The following is an 11,386-nucleotide window of genomic DNA, read 5'->3' as shown; positions in this document are numbered from 1 at the left end:
GAGCGTTAAAAGGAGGAGAGAGCAAGACAGGGAGCAAGTGGAAGACAGACGAGGAGCTCACTCACATTTTGATAGAGATAGAGACAAACTTTTGCAAACAGCAGGTAAGTTCATATCTTTTAATATTTGACAAAGTGCATAGAGTTTAGCTGTGGTGTAAAACAAAGAGCACTGGTCAGCTGGAGGCTCCTGCTCTGTTCACAGCACAGTTAATCACAAAGATATCTTAGGAGATTTTTGAATGGGCTTCCTTGTTATCTCCTCGTGCACACCCACCGCAGAACATATTTCAGGTATGCTTGTTCAGATTCTTGTGGAAGCTGTAAAAGACAGCTTTCCCGTAACTGGATCCAGCTGAGAGGTCTGCGCCGTGCCTTGGGTGTGTAGGCATTTGGTCCTGTTGTGCAATACCGCCTGGAATGCTGAATTAGTGTGAAGTACCTCCAAAACTTAACAAATGAGGATTATTCCTGGCAGCTTTGTGTACAAGACCATAAATCATTGACAAACATGCCAGAGAATAATAAATTTCAACTAATTAAGTGTCCACAAGTTTTGTCATTTGCTCTCCCAAGAGTAAAAGCAGTGTGCTCTGTTTTTTTGTTTTTTTTTTAGAAGAGTTTGAAGGTTTTTTGTTTTCCAGCAGAGAGTAGGCTCAGATTTAGCCGATACGTTTCCTCCCTGTGCAGTCATATAATCTCTAACAGACACAGCATCAGGGGAGGAATAACTGTGTGTCCTCATTCAGGCTCTTTCATGCAAGAAAACAGAAGAAGCTGACTCTGAATGTACATATGGCCGGGAAACCCAAAGGGCTGATACTTACCATTGCTATGCAAGAAACAGATTTCAAACTAACTGATGGAATTTTGCTTTCTGTGATCTCCAGACAGCGTGATGGCTGCCAGCAGGGACCTGCCTTTCCCCCTGGTGATCGTTTGCCTGGTTCTCATCAGAGGTTACTTTTCCCTGCCTACGACATCACGAGTTGCAGGCACAAATCCCACAAGATCTCTGGCACCACATGGGTTTTCGACTAAGGCCGTTACACTTCCTGCTGATGATTACTCTCAATATGAAGACCCAGTCACCCCTGCTATAAATACTAAAGTGCTTTCAAATGCAGGACCCCATGAGCGATGCAACTACGATCCCTGTCGCGAGAGTCAGGTCCCCTGTCCTGATCTAGCAGCCCGCACCAGCTGCTTGTGTCCAGGGTTCACTTTATACAATGAAGTTCCAGAGGCTCCAAGACTGAAATCAGTGGCTTGGAACGGGTCAGAGGTCGTCATTCAGTGGTGTGCACCCAATTCATACGTCACATCTTACGTTGTGACAGTAGGAGGGGAAGAGGCGCAGACGTTTGAGAAGGACAGAAGGAGTGGCGGAGTGGGAGACATCGACCACATCGCAAAAGTTTGTGTGGCTGCGGTGAACGGTGCTGGAGAAGGTGAAAAGGATTGCCAGATGTACCATCCCAGTGACAGCAGTCTGCCGCTCAAAGCGGGACTCATCGGGGGAGCTCTGGGGCTCCTGCTGCTCCTCCTGCTGGGCGTCCTGCTCTGGAGGCACAAGAGGCAAAGGAAACAGGAAGCCAGCATCTCGATGCATGACACAGCAGGGACACAGTGAACAGATAACAGAGCAAGGCTGGACGCTCACTGAGATAAGACTGTCCCATGAGACTCCTCATCACGGTTAATTAACTGTGAGTACATTATTGCGTCCAAGGTTTTTAGCACAAAGAGGCCTTCTTAAAATACAGACGGGAACAAAGTCCCTCACCCCAACAAGAAGATATGTGACTGGTAATGTTCATTGGCTAATTCTTGTTTCATATTGAAAACCCCTCGGTGAAGGGTTAAAGGAAGTTCCCACATCTGTGATTTGAAAACCAGCTACAGAAAAACATTGCACATATTCACTACACATGAAAAACCACAGGGTAATTTGTGACCCAGTTTATATATTAATTTTTTTAATATACTGTTTTACCTAAAATATGTTACGGTTGCAAACTATTATGATCTACTCTAGCTCTTTTTAAACTCATGTCAGTAGTTGTTACAGATTGTTAACTAGTATGTAAATGTGTATCCTTTGGATGCACATCATTTGGGACAATTTTGACTTGTTAGTCAAAATAACCATATTTTAGTTTGGGTAAATACCCTCAAAAATAACACTAAGGCAGGGTTACTCGCAAAAGTTCACTCAGTATTGACCAAAACTGGCTCCATTTCAACCCAGTGATTTTCACTGTGTATGTTTTCTGAAGAAAAAAAAATAAATCCGGAAGACAAATAAGAATGTTGTAAGAAAGATAATGTGAATTTGGTCCCTTTTTGAATTTCAAACATTAGCTGTTTGACTTTAAGGAACATCCCAGCCTGTAGTCCTTGCTCGTTGAAAAAGTCATTGAAAAAACAAACAAACATGCAGTACCGTAGTTTATTAGTATTTATTTATTTATTGATTTCAGGGAATTTGTCTTATTTCTCAAAAACTATCTAAAGCCAAGGGTCCCATGAAAACCATGTAGCTCCAAAACATCAGCTTTCAATGGGCTAAGAAAGACATTTTCAGGTTTGTGTAAATGCATTTTCCTGTAATCCAAGGAGTTGTTTCATGATTTAAGACGGATACTTTATTAATCCAGAGGGAAATTAAGACACTACACAATATATGCAAAGACAGAGATACACATATGGATAGAAAAAATACATAAAAAGAATAAAAACACAGCAGTGAAATGATAGTCTGGTCCTGTGACTAGTCATATGCTTATGATGGCGGTGCAAATTTGTGGTTGACAGTGCAGGTATTACAGTGTAAGGTGATTAAATTAAAGTGTAAGAGCACTGCAGAAGTAATTTGCTATGGATGATATGAATAAATAAATATACGTACAGATACCAGTGCAGATACAGATTTATTCAAATTGCTGAGACCATAAAGAACCATTCAATCCATAAGTTTATCTAAATAATTTAAAATCAAATTTGGAGATACATGCTTTTCTATCAGCAGTGAGGAGGGAAATATGGATATAGACGCACATAATTTGTGGTCATGTTAGAATAATTTAATCGTAGGGTTAGGTAGAGGTTGTTAAAACATCCAAGAAAAATGTGTGTGGTGGTGTTTTGCTTAAAACTCTCTGTGAGAGTTCCTCTGTTTATGTATTTAATTAAAGTGTGAATGGATTGCTTGTAGTTTTAAGGACTTAAATGCTGTGCTGTGTTATGTGCTGTATTTATTATGAACATTGGTTTGTTGCCTTGTTACGAGTTCAGAGTTGATCTGACAGGTTTCCTTAAACTAATAAAAGTTTGGAGAAACAAACTGAGTCTAAAGCACACAAAATGAGACTGATTGCACAAACTGTCAGTACTGTTTATGTATGATAAAGGTCTGAGTATTTAAGCATCATTTCCGTAATTGCTCTTGCACCAGTGTGTCAGAATATGTGGTCACTGAACAGCTTTGGGATGGGTGTGTTTTTTTCCATCTGTCTCATTGTCGGAAGTTGTGTCAGCAAGCACAAGTGTTGAGAGCTTTCTCCAGCTGTCATACAATAGCCTTTTCCCCGGATATGGATTTTGTGAAGCTTGTCTCGTTCCAGCTGAGACTTCCAGTCATCCAGCAGCACTGGGCTGGTGAGAAGCTTCAGGCTTTCTTTCTTTTTTTTGCCATGATGAAAAAGAGAAGAAAGTCCAATATTTAAATCCCCCCCAGTTTATCTCATGTTCAAGCTTCCATCTGCATGTCTCGCAGCCATGTTATAATTCCTTTTTGCTCTGGCTGCTGCTGCCACAGAGTTGTTCCACTGCTCCTGGCGTCTCTCTTACTCCAACTGCACTGCACAACTTACATCGCGCAGAGCTGCACGGAAGTCAGCTAACATCTGTAATTTGGAGACACAACAGATTGTTCATTTCAGTCGCTGAAATGGCCTCAAGATGTTGCTTTTGTGACACATATTCAGGCTGAGTGCAGTCACTCTCAAACTGGGAGGGAAATCTTGACATGAATGAGCCAGTGAGAGATGAAATGCAAAAACATGGGCGGACACTATGATGTGGAAGGAACAGCCTGTTGTAATGTACAACCAGAGCAATGCATGGTACCAGAACAGCACAACATGTATTTATATGTCTTATTTCAAAATGAATGTGGTTTGCCTTTTTCTAAATAAACTATTTTTTTTGAAATGCTGGATGTTTTTATTGTTTATGAAGAAATAAAATCCACCTATTACACAGAGTTAAAAAAAATTCTCAATACTTTGTCTCTGCAGCTGCCCTTGGTGTTTAAAACTGAGCTCTTTGATCATAAAGAAGCAGAGCTTAAATATGTATAACCTCAAAATAAGACATAAAAGTTGCATGAGTGGAAAGAATATGCAGAGGAGACTTACGGCTGATTTGACCACCATTTAGTCTTCAAGAGAGCCAAATAATCTGCTCGTATGGAGGCAGAAAATGGCTGTGATTATTAAAATTTGAAAAACAAGTGAATACCTGATTGTAAAATTGAGCTACTACTAAACAATTATATTTAAATCCAAATAAATGTGTCTTTGTTTATGTAGTTTGGATCCTCCTTTTTGAAATTATTTAGATTTTCTGTGTCTTTCAAAATAGACAAAATAAAGTGGGTGTGGTTTCCAGTTTTTCATCTTAACTTAGAACATGATTTGACAGATTTCATACGTGCTGGACTGCTTAACCTCGCTAGCTCAAATATTTTAGTTTATGTTTTTAATCTTGAATTTTAGTGTCTAAATTTTGCCAATCAAATTTGAACATCTGCATTTTTTTATTTGAAGTTGAGCAACTTAAGTGTAATTTTTTTTTTTTCAAGATTGGGCTCCTTTAAATTTTCTATTTAAATTTGTTAACACCCAAAAGAAAATATCTATATTGAGATTTGGGAAAGACTTTATTTCAGTGCAGTTCAGCGATGTTTGTTTTCAACCTTAAAGGGTAACTTTGGTATTTGGTAAATTACTGCTTATTTAAATGGAGTCTGGTGGGTTTGACGATAGCGATTTCAGGCTGTTTCTGGTCAAACAAAAAGAATCTTACTCTTAAACAAAAAGATCTATCTTGTAGGGATCCTTTACATAATGTTGTTAGACACTTATAATAATTATGTGAGCCTGTCAGTCGCAAAAACAAGCACTTTTAGTGGACGTAAATTGAGGGTGTGCAATTGCCCCAAGTGATTACATAGCAGCCCGTTTAGCTACTGCCAACTACAGCCCTCTCGCTAAATACTAGACCAATTTCAAAAAATGTTGTTCCTGTTATTCGCTTAGGCACAAACATGTGGGAAAACAGGGTCCATGTTGAAAAATACCAAAGTTACCCTTTAAGGTTGAGTCTGGTGGGTTTGATGATAGTGATTTTGGGGCTTTTTCTGGTTAAACAAAAAGATCTGTGTCTGTAGGGATCCTTTCCATAATGTTGTCAGAGACTTATAATACCAATGTGAACCTGTCAGTGACAAATACAAACATTTCTAGTGGACGTACATTGACAATGCACAGTTGCCCCAAGTGGTTACAATGCAGCCTGTTTCGCTGCTGCCAGCTGCAGCAGTCCCACTCAATTTCAAAAACTGTCATAGCCTTTAGTCACTCGGACATAAAAACAGGAGAAATAAGGGTCCAGGTTGAAAAATACCAAAGTTACCCTTTAAGTATCTAGTAATGTTGTAGTGTCACAGTGTCTTTGCTTCCATACGATGGCACTAGCCTTAGTAGGAAAATCACTTGATTGAAATGTAAGATTTTTATTTTGGAAACTTATTTCTAAGTTATCTTTTCTGATCTAAAACTGTGAGCTGATACATATAAATCAGGAATGAGAGGGCCGTAACTGATATTTAACAGACATATGGCACAGAGGAGACAAAAACTATTACATCATTTGCTGATGCAGATTTCTGTCTGCATATTTCGTGCTTCCAATAAATGATCCTCCCGTGGTTTTCGGTGGAAGAATTCCAAATATTTGCAATGACGGACAGCACCTCCCAGGCACACAGGGTGTCTCTGTAAACACTTCCTATAGAGGATCATCTGGAAGAGGCACAGATGTGATGTGCAGAATGTGCGTAGGAGAAATTTCTGCTCCGTTGAACTCAAATTTAAAATTATTTTAACATCTCAAGAGAAAAAGGCAAAAAACAGACACAGTGACAGAAAGAGATGGATTTCAGATATGACGTTGTTTCTTTGTAACTGCAGGAGAATTTTGCAGTGAGGTCAGCAGCAGGAACGCGTGTTGTGTGTCCAGGATGTAATGATGTTGAATCACTGCCATCTCATTCAGCAAACCCAGTGACTCATACTACTTCTCTGGTGAAGAGGTCACGTATAAAACAGTGAATAAGCTGAATTCAGGCCGCGGATTTACACAATAATTAGACACTTTGTGTCAGCCTCTACCTGCCTCCCCTTTATTACAGATACTGTGTGATTAACAGTGATGATGGAGTTTGATGTGTAAGAATGAGTATTTACATAATCCAAGAACTGCCGCATGACATGTTTTGATGTGGATTCATGAAGTTCTGGAATCTACCTGCAGGTGATGCACTATGTTATGACTGAGGCCAGTGATTAAACAGACAGTGTTGAGAAATGACTTGTGCTAAATATGAAAATGTCGCGTATGCCATATAAGCAGACTAGAAATGTTTAAAGGGACATTAGGTAATGTAGGATCTTTAACAGTGCTTTCCAACAAATAAGACTATTTTCACAACAGAGACAAAGGTACCTTGTACAGGCCTCTGTGAGCTGCCCTCAGGCTCGGAGAAGAGGAGTCACCTTATTGCCCTCTGCTGGTCACGTTCAATCCTGAGAGAAGGGGCCTGAGTGCACCAAAGGCTAGTGGAGGATGTTAACATGAAAGAAAAATCATCACAAAAATAATAATTTCGACTAATCCATCTAAATGTAACATGAGAGAAAACAGATCTTCAAATGCAACATCAGAAAAGTATTTAGATCCTTTACGTAAAACTGCTTTAATCAATATTTCTATATGAGCAATGTATAAAAACATAATTACAAGTAAAAGCTCTAGCTTCAAAATTTTACTTGAGGTACACAAATATTATCAGAGAAATGTACTTAAAGTATCAAAAGCAAAAGTACTCATTAAGCAGAGGAATGCCTGTCAGTGTTTCATTATATGTAATAGATGCATTAATATTTAAGCAGCAGAGGTGGAAGTATGTCACACATGTGCAAGTCACAAATTGCTGTGGTAAAAATCACGTAAGGACTGTTCTTTACTCATCAGAGGAGGAGGGTGGCTTGACCCTCCCCAAAGCTACAAATATTTTTCCTTGAGCCTCCCTGAGTGACTGGCAAGAAATGCATGACCGTCCCTCCTCCATGAATTAGTTGTTAGGATTTAAAAACTTACCCTCTGATGATTAGAAGTTAAAAGTTGAAGACAAAATCCTGGAGTTGACATTCACTCATGTTGTGCATGTTTGCAAAATTTTAAATGAAAGTGATTTTGACAAATCAAAATCAAAAAGACAAATCTGACAAATCACTATTTTAAGCCCAGATTTGGTTTTGCTTTTCTTTTTCCTAAAGGAGGCATTCGTCCTACATAATGTGTTCAAGGACCATCAGAAAGTTGAAAATCCATCTGCTTTTACAGTTTCTGACCTTGATAGCTGGTGTATTTTTGCAGATTTTTGAGATTTTTGATTTTCCCACCCCCTCCACGATGTGCTGCTCAAACACAGGAGCACATTCAGGGACAGACTCATTCCCCCACGATGCACCACAGAGCGCCACAGGAAGTCATTCCTGCCTGTGGCCTTAGAGTGTCAGCTGCTCTGAGTCAGTAGACTGACATCTGGACGTCATTTACCTTCTGCATTTATAATTCATAATTATCTATTGGTGCAATAATTAAGCTGCCGCAACATTCGGTGCAATTATTCAGCTGTGCAATATTTTTCAGTAAACGACTTTATCATGAACACAACTGTACATATTTATGTTACTTTATTCTATTCTTGTAGTTAAATTTCACACTTGCAACTTCAGCACAGTATATATTTTATTTTTACTTCTAATATCTTAAGTCCTAGTGTTAAACACGGCAGCATAATGCACATTCTATTTTGTTTTTAATTTAATGCACATCTTCATTTCTTTTTTATTTTATTTCTTTTTATTTACATACTTCTATTTCATACTCTTAGTCTTACTTCTTATAATTCTTGATTCTTTACATCAGAGTGACTGTAACGAATCACAATTTCCAGTCAGGGATCAATAAAGTATTTCTGATTCTGATTCTGAAAACGTGCAGGTTTGGAAGCCATGTTTTCTTTAAAAATCAGTGGTAAGATAAATACAAATAACAGTCATTTAAAGTTGTTTGCTCCTCCCTTAAGCCAAAAAAACTCCCCATCAGTCCCTCCCTAGTGCTTAAAAATATTTGACATGCCACCCCCTTTCTGCACCACCCAATCCCCTCTCATAAATAACAAACAGTCCCCAAGTAAAGTCAAGTTCCTGCTATACATCACACAAGAGAAGTTGCTCAGGTCAAGCAAAATCACAAGTCATATAAAATGCTGATGATCTGCTCAAATGTTAGTTAGGAAGCTAACATGTCACCAGCCAATAAGCTGATAGCAAATAGCTTAAAGGACATATTCACATACATTTCTTTATGGGTTCTGTAGTGTCCTAGTAGGTTGCCAGGTTTGGGCACATTGCCCTTGAAATCATCAAATCATGTTTCAAAAACAAAACATAACTTGTCAGTAGGGTGCTGCAGGGATGATGTTTTTTGCAGGGTGACGTGGAAGTTAGGGTCGACCTGGTTCCCTCATCAAAAGCCTAGAGAACACTATTTTATACAGTCTTGTATTATTGCAGAAAATAAGCTCTGTGGCAAACGCACGCCCCTGGTACTTACATGTTTTATTTGGCAAAATAATCTTGACAAAGAATTTTTTAAGTGTAAATGCAACTGCCAGAGGTAAGTAGCTAACATTTGGCTATAAAAAACTACACTACAGTCGTATGACTTAATGTCGCCACCACAACACGGCTGTAAAGCTGTGTTCGTTTGGTGTGATGATATTCTGTAGTCCCAGTTAGCCACTTGTTAGCAACCGCCTTTTTAACACATAAAACCTTCAAAATTCACAAGTGGGGCATTTACTGGGGCATTTTGTGTCATAGAACAAAACATGAAAGTCTCTTAAGCTTGTGTTAACCACAGATCTTATTTCAGGCATCTCACCAAAAACCCACTGAATTTGAGATGAGGGACCTGGGAATGATAAATGCTGACTCATTTTCAGTTTTTAGGGCTCATTCCTGCAGCACTCTATCTTGAAAAATGAAAAAAAAAAATACAAAAAAAGTTAAATCCTTCAGAGTCATCTGTCTAAAGTCTAAGTCAAGTTTCAAATCATGAATACTGAGTCAAAGTCGAGTCTTTTATCAGTGTTAGTCAAGCAAGTCTCAAGTCCCCTTCTTTGCGCCTCAAGTCTGACTCATGTCGAGTCATTTGACTGGAGTCTCCAACCTCTGGTAAGCAGCATTTTGACACTGGAGCTAGCTGACATGAAGGTTAATAACATCTTACATATTTTGGGTAGTTTATAACAAAGCCTCATATTCTACAAGACAACTAAACAATAAATTTAACATGCACATTTTGAATCTGCAAAGTTTATACCTACAAAAATATAACATTCAAGTCAGTGAAGCAGAAGTGCAATGTTGCATAAAATGGACATAATCAAGTATATATTGTTTGGTGTTAGAAATTGTACGGTATAAATATAAAAGTGGAAAAAGTATTTTAAAAAGTCAAAAAGTATTTAATATGTCAGGGTGAAATGAATTATAGAGAGCATGGGTGGAACACAGATATCAAAGAGGAGGAGCTGCTGTAGCTGAGTCTAACCTTCAGTAATATGTCGGATAAACTGGATCTAAAGGGTTAAAAAATGTTGTTGGCAAAACTAATTTGACCCCCTCGTGTTGCAGCCTTTGCACAATTAAATTATTTATCATGAAGTGATTACATTATTCAGCCTACCCCCCGTGTTGTATATGAAATTACATTGAATGGGGAGTAATTGTTTCATTTCTAGATAAAAACAATCACTGAGTGTATTTCCATGAGCAGCAGCAGCTTGTAGCCGAGGCTTTAAGAGGCTTTGCTGCAATGAAAGTAATCGTAGGTTGTAATATTACGTTCATCTCATAACATTATACCGGCACCTATTCCAAACAGTCATTCATTTCCATGCAATTAATTATTCATGAAAAATTAATTTACATTTGCTGCTGGGGAAAATGAACGCTGGGTTTTATTATTAGTAATCCACCAGCAGGGGCACTAATGGCTGCTTTCTCTGCCCGCTGGGGTCAGCTTTTACAGGGCATAAAATCTTCAAAGTGGGTCAGGCATCCATCAGCGGCCATTATTGGATCTAGACAGCCCTGTGTGCATACTGGTTTTATTCAAATGTAGAAAGGGTTTCCACCTCTTTGGTCTTCTTAGCTTTTTGTGCGATGAATAAGAAGGAAAAGCAAATGACAGGGTGTCAGTCAAAGAAGTCCTCGCCAAACAAGCTAGGAGTCATTCAGAGTTAAAGACTCTGGGCCATGTTGTGGTCTTCATCAGAGGGAACTCTGGGTGCAAGTGGGTGGTTGTAGAAACTGATCCCCCCCTGCAGGCGTCTCATCCTGTTTACTTGTGTTATGTCTCAGACTGTGTGTCTGTCTGTCTTGGCTCACACCACGACTCTGTAAATAAAAAGATTAACTTCTGTCTCTAAGTGTAACTCTGATGTCACTGGAAGGATGATCGGGGTTTATGTAAATGCAACAAGGCGTGCGTTAGATTACATTTCTTCTTTTGGCACCGTCGCAGACCAAAAAAAAACCCAACAAGAGTGTGACATCTTTCATCATCCAGACATCTTTCAAAACAGGTTCAGTGTGAGTCAGAGCTGCTTTTTATTGTTTCCACAGGAGCCACTAGAGGTCATTATCGCAAAGAGCACTGCAGAAATCAAAGCCACCTCTGGCATGCACTCAGTGATAATGTAATGGAAATGGAAATTAGTTGCTCTAATAAGGATGAAAATGAGTTTGCAGCGGTAATCAGCTCAGCCACACTTCTACATCGCAGGGGAGAGTGAGGGTTTGTGTTTGAAGAGGCGACTAAATGTTTGCTTTCCATCTTTCTTCTTAAAAAATTCTTCATCCCCTGCTCGACAGGCAGGTCAGCGCTCTCCTCTCAACTCCCCAGGATAACTCAGCAAGAGCGTTTCATAAAGGAGAGGAGGAGAAAATCTTTCATTTTTTTTT

General features: G+C 39.0%; 1 protein-coding gene across 1 annotated transcript; it reads left to right on the top strand.

Annotated features, from left to right (window-relative positions):
* On the top strand, positions 1-4,180 carry LOC126387725 (leucine-rich repeat neuronal protein 4). Its single transcript, XM_050040359.1, has 2 exons — positions 1-104; positions 890-4,180. The coding sequence occupies exon 2, from the start codon at positions 898-900 to the stop codon at positions 1,630-1,632; it is 735 nt and encodes a 244-aa protein (XP_049896316.1). The 5' UTR covers positions 1-104; positions 890-897; the 3' UTR covers positions 1,633-4,180.
* The last annotated feature ends 7,206 nt before the right edge of the window (positions 4,181-11,386 follow it).

Source organism: Epinephelus moara, chromosome 3 (assembly GCF_006386435.1).
Source record: "Epinephelus moara isolate mb chromosome 3, YSFRI_EMoa_1.0, whole genome shotgun sequence".
NCBI classification, from domain to species: Eukaryota; Metazoa; Chordata; class Actinopteri; order Perciformes; family Serranidae; genus Epinephelus; species Epinephelus moara.
This window is presented reverse-complemented; position numbering and strand designations above follow the sequence as displayed.

Coding starts and splice junctions, on each gene's coding strand:
- LOC126387725 (XM_050040359.1), top strand. CDS start 898: ATGGCTGCCAGCAGGGACCTGCCTTTCCCCCTGGTGATCGTTTGCCTG.